This window comes from Martes martes (genome assembly GCF_963455335.1).
Source record: "Martes martes genome assembly, chromosome: 2".
NCBI classification, from domain to species: Eukaryota; Metazoa; Chordata; class Mammalia; order Carnivora; family Mustelidae; genus Martes; species Martes martes.
The window spans coordinates 95,630,022-95,643,559 of record NC_137889.1 but is presented as its reverse complement, the minus strand read 5'-3'; the positions used below and the strand labels follow the sequence as shown (position 1 = coordinate 95,643,559).

The window sequence follows — 13,538 nt, the reverse complement described above, 5'->3', positions numbered from 1 at the left end:
CAGCAGCTACATTCTGTTCCATTCAACTCCATTCCATTTCTAGCTTGTCTACGAGAGCCAAACTGGCCTTCTCCTTCCCACCTGAGGCCGAGCTGAGCTGGGCTGTGGGAAGTGCCACACGGATCCGGGCCCACTGCCTCTCTGCTCACAAATTATGTGTAAGAATTCACACTGTTTTGTTTTAAACTATGAACACATTAAACATAGAAAAATAACCTTATAAATGTAGGTGGTATAGAACAGTGGAAAGAATATAAATCAAAATAATGACAAGTTTCCCAAGTCTCAGTGTGTAAAATCAGGCAAATGTATGTAAATATGTAATGATGTTTTTTTTTAATTTTTATTTTAATAAACATATAATGTATTTTTATCCCCAGGGGTACAGGTCTGTGAATCGCCAGGTTTACACATTTCACAGCACTCATCATAGCACATACCCTCCCCAATGTCCATTTCCCCACCACCCTCTCCCATCCCCCCTCCCCCCAGCAACCCTCAGTCTGTTTTTTGAGATTGAGTCTTTTATGGTTTGTCTCCCTCCCAATCCCATCTTTTCATTTTTTCTTTTCCTACCTCCCCCCAACCACCCCCCCGCCTTGCATCTCCACTTCCTCATATCAAAGAGATCATATGATAGTTGTCTTTCTCCTATTGACTTATTTCGCTAAGCATGATACCCTCTAGTTCCATCCACGTTGTCGCAAATGGCAAGATTTCATGTCTTTTGATGGCTGCATAGTATTCCATTGTGTATATATACCACATCTTCTTTATCCATTCATCTGCTGATGGACATCTAGGCTCTTTCCACAGTTTGGCTATTGTGGACATTGCTGCTATAAACATTCGGGTGCACGTGCCCCTTCGGAGCACCACGTTTGTATCTTTAGGATATATACCCAGGAGTGCAATTGCTGGGTCATAGGGTAGCTCTATTTTCAGTTTTTTGAGGAACCTCCACACTGTTTTCCAGAGTGGTTGCACCAGCTTGCATTCCCACCAGCAGTGTAGGAGGGTTCCCCTCTCTCCGCATCCTCGCCAGCATCTGTCATTTCTTGACTTGTTCATTTTAGCCATTCTGACTGGTGTGAGGTGGTATCTCATTGTGGTTTTGATTTGTATTTCCCTGATGCTGAGGGATGTGGAGCATTTTTTCATGTGTCTGTTGGCCATCTGGATGTCTTCTTTGCAGAAATGTCTGTTCATGTCCTCTGCCCATTTCTTGACTGGATTATTTGTTCTTTGGGTATTGAGTTTGATAAGCTCTTTATAGATTTTGGATACTAGCCCTTTATCTGATATGTCGTTTGCAAATATCTTCTCCCATTCTGTCAGTTGTCTTTTGGTTTTGTTAACTGTTTCCTTTGCTGTGCAAAAGCTTTTGATCTTGATGAAATCCCAATAGTTCATTTTTGCCCTTGCTTCTGTTGCCTTTGGCGATGTTCCTAGGAAGAAGTTGCTGCGGTTGAGGTCAAAGAGGTTGCTGCCTGCATTCTCCTCAAGGATTTTGATAGATTCCTTTCTCACATTGAGGTCCTTCATCCATTTTGAGTCTATTTTCATGTGTGGTGTAAGGAAATAGTCCAATTTCATTTTTCTGCATGTGGCTGTCCAATTTTCCCAGCACCATTTGTTGAAGAGGCTGTCTTTTTTCCATTGGATATTCTTTCCTGCTTTGTCGAAGATTAGTTGACCATAGAGTTGAGGGTCTATTTCTGGGCTCTCTATTCTGTTCCATTGATCTATATGTCTGTTTTTGTGCCAGTACCATACTGTCTTGATGATGATAGCTTTGTAATAGAGCTTGAAGTCTGGAATTGTGATGCCACCGACTTTGGCTTTCTTTTTCAATATTCCTTTGGCTATTCGAGGTCTTTTCTGGTTCCATATGAATTTTAGGATTATTTGTTCTATTTCTTTAAAAAAAATGGATGGGGGACGCCTGGGTGGCTCAGTTGGTTAAGCCGCTGCCTTCGGCTCGGGTCGTGATCCCAGGGTCCTGGGATCGAGTCCCACATTGGGCTCCTTGCTCGGCAGGGAGCCTGCTTCTCTCGCTGCCTCTGCCTGCCTCTCTGCCTACTTGTGTGTACTCTCTCTGACAAATAAATAAATAAAATCTTAAAAAAAAATGGATGGGATTTTGATAGGGATTGCATTAAATGTGTAGATTGCTTTAGGTAGAATAGACATTTTCACAATATTTGTTCTTCCAATCCATGAGCATGGAATATTTTTCCATTTCTTTGTGTCTTCCTCAATTTCTTTCATGAGTACTCTGTAGTTTTCTGAGTATAGATTCTTTGCCTCTTTGGTTAGATTTATTCCTAGGTATCTTATGGTTTTGGGTGCGATTGTAAATGGGACTGACTCCTCAATTTCTCTTTCTTCTGTCTTGTTGTTAGTGTAAAGAAATGCGACTGATTTCTGTGCATTGACTTTATATCCTGACACTTTACTGAATTCCTGTATAAGTTCCAGCACTTTTGGAGTGGAGGCTTTTGGGTTTTCCACATATAGTATCATATCATCTGCAAAGAGTGATAATTTGACTTCTTCTTTGCCAATTTGGATGCCTTTAATTTCTTTTTGTTGTCTGATTGCTGAGGCTAGGACTTCTAGTACTACGTTGAACAGCAGTGGTGATAACGGACATCCCTGCCGTGTTCCTGACCTTAGCAGAAAAGCTTTCAGTTTTTCTCCATTGAGAATGATATTTGCGGTGGGTTTTTCATAGATGGCTTTGATAATATTGAGGTATGTGCCTTTTATCCCCTACACTTTGAACAGTTTTAATCAGGAAGGGATGCTGCACTTTGTCAAATGCTTTTTCAGCATCTATTGAGAGTATCATATGGTTCTTACTCTTTCTTTTATTAATGTATTGTATCACCTTGATGGATTTGCAGATGTTGAACCAACCTTGCAGCTCTGGAATAAATCCCACTTGGTCGTGGTGAATAATCCTTTTAATGTACTGTTGGATCCTATTGGCCAGTATTTTGGTGAGAATTTTCGCATCTGTGTTCATCAAGGATATTGGTCTGTAATTCTCTTTTTTGGTGGGATCCTTGTCTGGTTTTGGGATCAAGGTGATGCTGGCCTCATAGAATGAGTTTGGAAGTTTTCCTTCCATTTCTATTTTTTGGAACAGTTTCAGGAGAATAGGAATTAATTCTTCTTTAAATGTTTGGTAGAATTCCCCTGGGAAGCCATCTGGTCCTGGACTTTTGTTTGTTTGGAGATTTTTGATGACTGTTTCAATCTCCTTACTGGTTATGGGTCTGTTCAGGTTATCTATTTCTTCCTGGTTCAGTTGTGGTAGTTTATATGTCTCTAGAAATGTATCCATTTCTTCCAGATTGTCAAATTTGTTGGCGTAGAGTTGCTCGTAGTATGTTCTTATAATTGTTTGTATTTCTTTGGTGTTGGTTGTGATCTCTCCTCTTTCATTCATGATTTTATTTATTTGGGTCCTTTCTCTTTTCTTTTTGATAAGTCTTGCCAGGGGTTTGTCAATGTTATTAATTCTTTCAAAGAACCAGCTCCTAGTTTCATTGATTTGTTCTATTGTTTTTTTAGTTTCTATTTCATTGATTTCTGCTCTGATCTTTATGATTTCTCTTCTCCTGCTGGGTTTAGGCTTTCTTTGTTGTTCTTTCTCCAGCTCCTTTAGGTGTAGGGTTAGGTTGTGTATTTCAGACCTTTCTTGTTTCTTGAGAAAGGCTTGTACCACTATATATTTTCCTCTCAGGACTGCCTTTGCTGTGTCCCACAGATTTTGAACTGTTGTGTTTTCATTATCATTTGTTTTCATGAATTTTTTCAATTCTTCTTTAATTTCCTGGTTGACCCATTCATTTTTTAGAAGGATGCTTTTTAGTCTCCATGTATTTGCGTTCTTTCCAAATTTCCTCTTGTGATTGAGTTCTAGCTTCAGAGCATTGTGGTCTGAAAATATGCAGGGAATGATCTCAGTCTTTTGGTACCGATTGAGACCTGATTTATGACCCAGGATGTGGGCTATTCTGGAGAATGTTCCATGTGCACTAGAGAAGAATGTATATTCTGTTGCTTTAGGATGGAATATTCTGAAGATATCTGTGATGTCCATCTGGTCCAGTGTGTCATTTAAGGCCTTTATTTCCTTGTTCATCTTTTGCTTGGATGATCTGTCCATTTCAGTGAGGGGAGTGTTAAAGTCCCCTGCTATTATTGTATTACTGTCGATGTATTTCTTTGATTTTGTTATGAATTGGTTTATATAGTTGGCTGCTCCCATGTTAGGGGCATAGATATTTAAGATTGTTAGGTCTTCTTGTTGGACAGACCCTTTGAGTATGATATAGTGTCCTTCGTCGTCTCTTATTATAGTCTTTGGCTTAAAATCTAATTGATCTGATATAAGGATTGTCACCCCAGCTTTCTTCTGATGTCCATTAGCATGGTACATTGTTTTCCACCCCCTCACTTTAAATCTGGAGGTGTCTTCGGGTCTAAAATGAGTTTCTTGTAGGCAGCATATTGATGGGTTTTGTTTTTTTATCCATTCTGATACCCTGTGTCTTTTGATTGGGGCATTTAGCCCATTAACGTTCAGGGTAACTATTGAGACATATGAATTTAGTGCCATTGTATTGCCTGTAAGGTGACTGTTACCGTATATTGTCTCTGTTTCTTTCTGATCTACTACTTTTAGGGTCTCTCTTTGCTTAGAGGACCCCTTTTAATATTTCCTGTAGAGCTGGTTTGGTGTTTGCAAATTCTTTCAGCTTTTGTTTGTCCTGGAAGCTTTTTATCTCTCCTTCTATTTTTCAATGATAGCCTAGCCGGATATAGTATTCTTGGCTGCATGTTCTTCTCGTTTAGTGCTCTGAATATATCATGCCAGTTCTTTCTGGCCTGCCAGGTCTCTGTGGATAGGTCTGCTGCCAATCTAATGTTTTTACCCTTGTATGTTACAGACTTCTTTTCCCGGGCTGCTTTCAGGATTTTCTCTTTGTCACTAAGACTTGTAAATTTTACTATCAGGTGACGAGGTGTGGACCTATTTTTATTGATTTTGAGGGGCGTTCTTAGCATCTCCTGGATTTTGATGTTTGTTCCCTTTGCCATATTAGGGAAATTCTCTCCAATAATTGTCTCCAATATACCTTCTGCTCCCCTCTCTCTTTCTTCTTCTTCTGGAATCCCAATTATTCTAATGTTGTGTCGTCTTATGGTGTCGCCTTTCTCTCGAATTCTCTCCTCGTGGTCCAGTATTTGTTTGTCTCTCTTTTGCTCAGCTTCTTTATTCTCTGTCATTTGGTCTTCTATGTCACTAATTCTTTCTTCTGCCTCATTTATCCTAGCAGTGAGAACTTCCGTTTTTGATTGCACCTCATTAATAGCTTTTTTGATTTCAACTTGGTTAGATTTTAGTTCTTTTATTTCTCCAGAAAGGGCTTTTATCTCTCCGGAGAGGGTTTCTCTAATATCTTCTATGCCTTTTTCGAGCCCGGCTAGAACCCTGAGAATTGTCATTCTGAACTCTAGATCTGTCATGTTACCAATGTCCGTATTGATTAGGTCTCCAGCCTTCTGTATGGCCTCTTGTTCTTTTTTTTGAGGTGAGTTTTTCCGCCTTGTCATTTTGTCCAGATAAGATTTGCTTTCTCCTGCTGTGGAATTCCGCTGTTCTTGGTGACTGAAGTTGGTTTTGGCTGGGTTTCTTGTTGATCTTCTGGGAGAGGGGCCTGTTATAGTGATTCTCAAGTGTCTTTACCGCAGGCGGAATTGCACCGCCTTTGCCAGGGGCCGGGCTAAGTAATCCGCTCGGGTTTGCTTTCAGGAGCTTTTGTGCCCTGAGCGCTTTCCGTAGAGTTCCGGAGGACGGGAATGAAGATGGCGGCCTCCCAATCTCTTGGCCCGGAGGAGCTGAGAGCTTGGGGTTCCGCTCCTCAGTGCGCCCTCAGAGTAAAGCGGCCAACCGCCCTGCCTCCCTGGCCTGAGGTCGTGCCAGTAGGAAAGCAGTCAATTGCTGGAACCTGGAGAAAAGCGCCCGGTCGCTTCCGTCTCCGTGGCCTCCGGCCGCGCTCCGAGCCCACCTAGCCTGCGACCGGCACAAGGTAACCCCGGGGTTAGAGCTCATTCCTCGGCTTTGTCACTGTAGCCGGCTTCCCCGCTCTAATACCTGCGAGCTCTGCGGCACTCAGACACCCCCGGTCCTTCTGTGACCCCGCGGGACTTGGGGTTATGCTGACCCCGCCTGGGTTTCCCCCCCGGTTTAGCCTCTGGAGCGATGTCTCCCAGTGGAGCTGACTTAAAAGTCCCGATTTTGTGCTCCGTTGCTCCGCCGCTTGCTGGGAGCCGACCCCTCCCCCCGGGGTCTATCTTCCCGTTGCTTTGGATTCACTTCTCCACAGGTCCTACCTTTCAGAAAGTGATCGATTTTCTGTTTCTAGAATTGTTGCTCTTCTTCTCTTCGATTTCCCATTGGATTTGTAGGTGTTCACAATGGTTAGATAAGCTATCTAGCTGATCTCCTGCTACCCGCTGTCGTCTCAGCCTGCTACTTCTCCGCCATCTTGACTCCTCCCTGTAATGATGTTTTTTTGTAAACTCTGTTCTATAAACCAGGCATTATGTGGCAGTAATCTCTATTACCTACCTAGGTTATAGTAATAACAGAAAGTAAATCAGCACATTGGTGAGGGAACAACCACTACCCGACTTGCCTTAATAAAGGCTGGATTTTATTATAGGTCATTCTCATTATTAATAAATAATATATATACACATATTTTATGATATTTTTTAGTTTGGCTTACATTTCATATCCAAGACACACACCAGCCAGAATTTTCATATATAAACAAACAGTTCTTACAAAGAAAGAGGTCATGAATAAATTGTCTTCCAGAGATTTGAGGAAAAACACAATTTTTAAAAATGGATATATCTGTTAATTTTTCCCTTCTAAGGATATTTAGTTTATGTTACCTTACAAAATATATCAAAAGAGGGCACCTAGTTGATGGTTTTTGTAGATGATACTCAAGGCAGACAAACCTCATATTAAGCACAATGTCAAGCCAACAAGAAAAGATCCATAAAGCCTGAGAGCATAAGGAGTCATTACATAGATGATTTCTGTTAAGTGCGATGATGCGGTAAAAGACTGTCAAACTGAAGGAGCCTACCCTTACAAAGTAAAATTAATTTCTTTACCCTCAGTTATATTATTTCAATTCAAAGAGAGTGAGGATAATTTTGGAAATGTAAAAACATAATGGAATCATTCTTTCTTAATAAACATTAAGATAGAAATCATGAAAAGACTTTGTGGGTGAAATATTTGGCCATTATATACAAAGAAACTGTAAGCAGTGGTCACAAAAGTATTTTTTAATCCATGAGCAACACATAGGTGACTAAGTATAAAGAATCAGACCTCAATCTCCATAATAACATACATTCGGAAAAAAAAAAAAACAACAAACAACCAAGAACCAAGAACACATAGCTACTTCTCTTTCTTTCTGAATTCATGTAGGAGAATAAAGATGGAAAAATCTACTTCCTTTTCTTTTTTTTAAAATGAGAATTCTATTTATTTTATTTTATTTTATTTTATTTATTTATTTGTCAGACAGAGAGAGAGCACAAGCAGGGGCAACAGCAGGTACAGGGAGAAGCAGGCTCCTGGTTTAGCAGGGAGCCGGATGTGGGGCTTAATCCCAGGACCTTGTGATTATCACCTGAGCCGAAGGCAGACACTTAGCTGACTGAGCCACCCAGGCCTCCCTCTATTTCCTTTTCAAATCGTGTTATTTTTTCCCCCGAGTATCCTTAAAGTGATCTTTCTTCTTCCTCTCCTAGAATCAGATGTTTAATGAGCTACTTACATATGATGGACCTCATCTGCTGGAAGATTTGGATGCATACTTAGGGGAAAAGGAGTGGCTTGTTGGTAACTCTGTGAGTATGTTTTACAATCTTAAAAAAATAGAAGTATACACACATACACGTACATATAACCTAAAACTTACAAAGACTCATGGAGGAAAAAAAAAGTTACCCATAAGGAAGGATTAGATTGCAGGGATAAAACCTAAACCTCTTTGAATAAACCTGTTTTGGTGGACTTAATTTTGGAACTATGAACTAAAATAGTTTATATAATTACACAAAAGCAACAACAAAAGTATTTTGAAAAGCTAACACTGCAAAGTGAAGCAAATGAACCTATGTTAAAATTGATGCATGAAGGGGCGCCTGGGTGGCTCAGTGAGTTAAGGCCTCTGTTTTCGGCTCGGGTCATGATCCCAGGGTCCTGGCATCGAGCCCCACATCGGGCTCTCTGCTCAGCAGGGAGCCTGCTTCCTCTCTCTCTCTCTCTGCCTATTTCTCTGCCTACTTGTGATCTCCCTCTGTCAAATAAATAAATAAAATCTTTAAAAAAAAAATTGATGCATGAAGTGTATAGAGAAGTACCTATTACTCAATTAGTGAGGGGAACCGTTTTAAGAAAATCATCTTAAAACACAGTAATTTGACTATATATCTTATAAATATTCTCTCAGAACCAAAAAATAGAAAACTTACACCATTTTTGGTAGAGGCATACATCAGAGAGAGATTATGGGTTCTGTTTCAGACCACAGCAATAAAGTATCACATGAAATGGATTTTTTGGTTTCTCAGTATATATAAAAGTTATGTTTACATGATACTGTGATCTGTTAAGTGTGCAATGGCATTATGTCTAAAAAAACAATGTACATATCTTAATTTAAAAATACTTTATTGCTAAAAAATGTTAATCATCATCTGAGCTTTCAGAGTTGTAATCACTGATTACAGATTACCATAATGAAAGTTTGAAATATTGCAAGAATTGCAAAAATGTGACACAGAGACACAAAGTGAGCAAATGCTGTTGGAAAAATAGAGCTGACAGATTTGCTCAACACAGGGTTGCCACAAGCATTTGTAAAAGATGCAGCATCTGCAACGTGCAATAAAGCAAAGTGGAATAAACTGAGTATTCTGGTAATTCTATTCTCGGTGGTGCTGGGTACAGTCATATTGCTTTATTAGTATTTCTGATATTAGTATAATGGGGTAAATCAGTAAGAAAATATGTAGATGTCACTGAGAAGCAGGATCTTCAGAATGAGAGAAAGAAGATAGAGATATAAGGTCAGTGAGGTTAAGTAAACATCCTATTTCTGAACATGAACTCTCTCTCTCTCTATATATATAGATATACCTATGTATATCTATATATATAAAATTAAGGTCATGATGTACTGACTGTATCTTAAGATAAAGAAAAAGGCACCTTGTATCTCATCTCTTTTTCTTGAAACAATGACCAACCCTGTTGTCCTGGTCACCCCTAGGACTCAGAATCTGGCCTCTAAATATTAAAAGGAACTGGGGCTTCTTGGAGAAATGTCTTGTTCTCAGTTTGGGACAGGAAATCTAGGAGATGAGCTGGAAGTACCTTATATCAAAGCAAATAAATTATCAAAGACAACTGAACTGGGGACTCAAGTCAACTTGAAGAGGATTCCACTGGTTAAATATGGGACAATTCAAGCTTCGCTAAGAATATTAACAGCACTGGATTGAAACAAATCAAAATGAATGAATCCATGAGTTTATGGTGTCCCCTCCTATCACCACAACCAAACAGAAACACATACATGCAAAACCCCAAACGAAACAGAACTTCACTGCTTACTTTTGGAAGATGACACAGAGCAACTTATTACTCTGAAAACTGTTTTTTAGGAAGTTGCGAGGTTGGAATGAAGAATTTATCTTGCCTTTCTGATTTATCCCCATTGTATCTCAAGATACAAACTGAAAGGCAAAGTTCCTCTTCATATAAGTATTCCGGTTAAAAAGTAAAAAGGGGACATTTAAATCAACTATCACCATTTTCCAACCCCTGATGGTTGGAACAGACTGAGGTATTGATTAATCATTGTTAATATCACAAAAAACAAGACAACCAGCTATTACAGCCCTGGTGCCGAGAGAGAGGAACACAAATACGGAGTCCTGACAAATACTCACATCTAAACATGACTCAGATGCTGTGGTAGGTTGGCGTCTGTGCCTTCAAGGAGCTGCATTCTTGGGAGACAAGACACAGACTGCTTTGGGCCGGCACTCTTGTGACTTACTCTCTTCATGGTCTTTTGAGTCCTTCTGGGTGACACGTTTGCTTACCTATCACATCTCTATTCTCAACTTTCAATCTCATCACATGCCTCTTCATTTCCTCCCATTGAGTCCCCAAAATAGACTTTCCTAAAATGTTCCTCTCCCTTCCCTATTGAGTGGACAATTTCTAAGGACTTAAAAATTTCCCCCTTGTTTTCCATAAAGATTCTTTAGTAAACAACCTCCTGACCCAATCTCTCTCCCTTCCTCAGTGTTCCACACACACTGGTGTTTTGTTTGTTCCTTCGACACACATCTTCCTCCCACTAAAGCGCCTTTATACTCGCTGTTCCCTCTGCCTAGAAGGCTTCATCTGCAGACCACTGCCTGTCTAGATCCTGTTCTCATTTAAGCCTTGGTTTAAATGTCACATGTTAGAGGTCTTCCCTCTGTGACCATCTGAGAGTCCTTCCCATCACTTCACTTTTTCTTCATCATCCCTACCAGTTTACAAATGTTTGTCTCCTGCTTCTAAAACAAAGGTGCACCCAGCAAAGGGCCCGTGTCCCATCTTGCTCTCCAGTCCAGCCCAGCACATAGACCTGCATATCGCACACCACAGGTACACCATAAATTTGTGTTGACTGTACTCTGAATCCTCGAACCCATAAATTCTCCTGGTTGACAGATGTTTAGTATGCAGGTTCGTAAATCACTAGCAATTAGCATTATTAAGTTCCATACAAAAATAAAATTATGGATAGCCCACATTTAAACTCCAATTTTTGATGGGTATTCATCATCTGGAGTCAAAGTAATGTCAGCCAGATTAGTTTCTAGTCACAAAGGAAGAAAACAAGTGTACAAAGAAAAGCATACAAGGGTAGGACCAGGCTGTCATCACACTGGGGATCCACTAATGCTCAGACCCCATGTCTTCCGAGGTGATGCAATACAATGTGTTAGTCAAGAATATTTAACTTAGGGCGCCTGGGTGGCTCAGTGGGTTAAAGTCTCTGCCTTTAGCTCAGGTCATGATCCCGGGGTCCTGGGATCAAGCCCCGCATCGGGCTCTCTGCTCAGTGGGGAGCCTGCTTCCTCCTCTCTCTCTGCCTGCCTCTCTGCCTACTTGTGATCTCTGTCTGTCCAATAAATAAATAAAATCTTTTTTAAAAAAAGAATATTTAACTTACAACTATGAACTCTCTCAGGATAACTTGCACTCTGTCCCTTTATACTCTGCAAAAGAAAGGAACAAGGTAAATAATATGAAATACACAAATCCTGAAGACAGGACGTTCTTCAGGACTAGTGTGAGATCTTTAGTAAAAGGGAGTTAAAGGGTGTAACCAGACAAAATGCATGTTCTGGAATGGATTCTGCTTTGTCCTCTAAAGGATATTTTTGGAACAGATGAAAAACTATTGACTAGATATTAGATAACAATGTATTGTCACGGAGAGGCAGAGATTGAGTCAAGTTACATGAGTATGTAAGATCTCATCTTAGCGCTCGCGGACACACACACACACACACACACACAATACCATTATACATAGGTGTTAACATAGCAACCTTTGGGTGTTGGGATCATGGTGTGATCTGTAATTTTCTATCATATATGCATTCCACTTTCGTATCAATGGGTAATTTTGAATTAAAAAGAAAGTATCATTGATTTCAAAATTATGCTACACTTTTATGTTCAAATGGCAATTTTTGTTTCCTTTAAACTAGGTAACTTGGGCAGATTTCTACTGGGAAATTTGCAGTACCACACTTTTGGTCTTTAAACCTAATTTGCTGGACATCCATCCCAGGTTGGTAACATTACGGAAGAAAGTTCAAGCCATTCCTGCCATTGCTGACTGGATACAACGAAGGCCACAAACCAAACTCTAGGTGATGCGAGCTACCTCTAAGCTTTATTGTTCTTCACAGCATGGCTTCCATCAGATGAGAAGCTACATCAGCCTGCCATGTAATCTACACTTTCCCCTCCCCAGCCCCACCAAGTCTCTCACTTTTGCCATATTCTGCTTAAAAAAAAAAAAAAAGGAAAAAAGAGGGGGGTGAAGAGCATTTAGTTTCAAGCATCCTATTTTTCCCCTTTCCCTTAGAATAATTTCACATCATTTACAACTGAGGAAAAAGTTTACAATACAGGCAGGGCTCACGTTTCATGGCTTTGACATGCATGGATTTCAGTCACAATTGTTAAGGAACATACACATTTTCCCCAAAAATGGTTTGGACTTAAGCTATAATTGCATGAAGTATTAACTTTGCTGCTAGCGCCGTGGTCCACAAATCACTATGTAAATAATAGATGCCCGTCATGACCAGTGACCAATCACATCACCTCTTTGAAAGTCTGTTAGGGATTGGTCACCACACATCTGTTACTCAGCAGCAGCACTGTGTGTAGCTGCCTTGCCCGCTTGCTTCTCAGTGATAAACCCACTCAGAACTTTTTACAAAGTGGATCACTGAAAAAGGGAACTCATCAACAAAGAGGAAAAGTACAATAAAGAAGTGAAAAGTAACCATGCTGGAGCCAAACTCAAACCACACATAAATGGAAAGAGCAGACGGCTGCAGGTCAAGGGGCTCCAGAGATGTAGCTTGAAGAACTTGGCAAACTTATTGACAGAAATGAGGAAAATAGCTGTGACAGAAATGATGTTCCAGAGGAAGTGAGACTGCCAACGAGTTTCATGTTAAAAGAACAGAGATCAAAAGAATGAGAAGACAAGCCACAGAAAATATTTGCAAAGATGTATCTGATACAGGACTATACCCCAAATAGACAAAGAACTCTTAGAATCCAACAAAATGAACCCAGTTACAAAACAGACCAAAGATCTGAAAAGACACCTCATTGAATATATACATACGGTAAATAAGCATGTGAAAAGATGCTCAACATCGTGTCACCAGGGAAATGCAAATAAAAGTGAGTTACCATTACATACCTATAAAGAATGGCAAAATTTCAAAACACTGACACCACCAAATGCCGGTAAGGATGTTAAATAAAATGAACTTTTATTCACTGCTGACAGGAATGGGAGATGATAAAGATGCCTTGGGAGAGTTTGGTAGTTTCTTACAAAACTAAACCCACTCTTACCATATGATCCAGCAATTATGCTCTTTAGTACTTACCCAAAGGAGGTGAGAACTTAAAGCCACACAAAAATCTGCACATGGATGTTTGTGGCAACTTTATTGATAACTGCCAAAACTTAGAAGTAAGCAAGATGCCCTTCCTTCTACAGTGAGTTGGTTAAGCAAACTGTGGTGTTCCAAATAAGGGAATATTATTTAGCACTTAAAAGAAATGAGCTATCAAGCCATGAAAAGAAATAGAGGAAATG

The 13,538-nt window shown here is 40.0% G+C and overlaps 1 protein-coding gene across 1 annotated transcript in view; it reads left to right on the top strand.

Moving 5' to 3' along the window:
* HPGDS (hematopoietic prostaglandin D synthase) overlaps window positions 1-13,128 on the top strand; it is a 35,162-nt gene extending 22,034 nt beyond the window's left edge. Inside the window, exons 5-6 of the mRNA XM_080796778.1 lie at window positions 7,861-7,959; window positions 11,896-13,128. Of these exons, the coding sequence (XP_080652904.1) occupies window positions 7,861-7,959; window positions 11,896-12,060 (264 nt within the window). The 3' untranslated portion in view covers window positions 12,061-13,128. The remainder of the gene's footprint in view (window positions 1-7,860; window positions 7,960-11,895) is intronic.
* The last annotated feature ends 410 nt before the right edge of the window (window positions 13,129-13,538 follow it).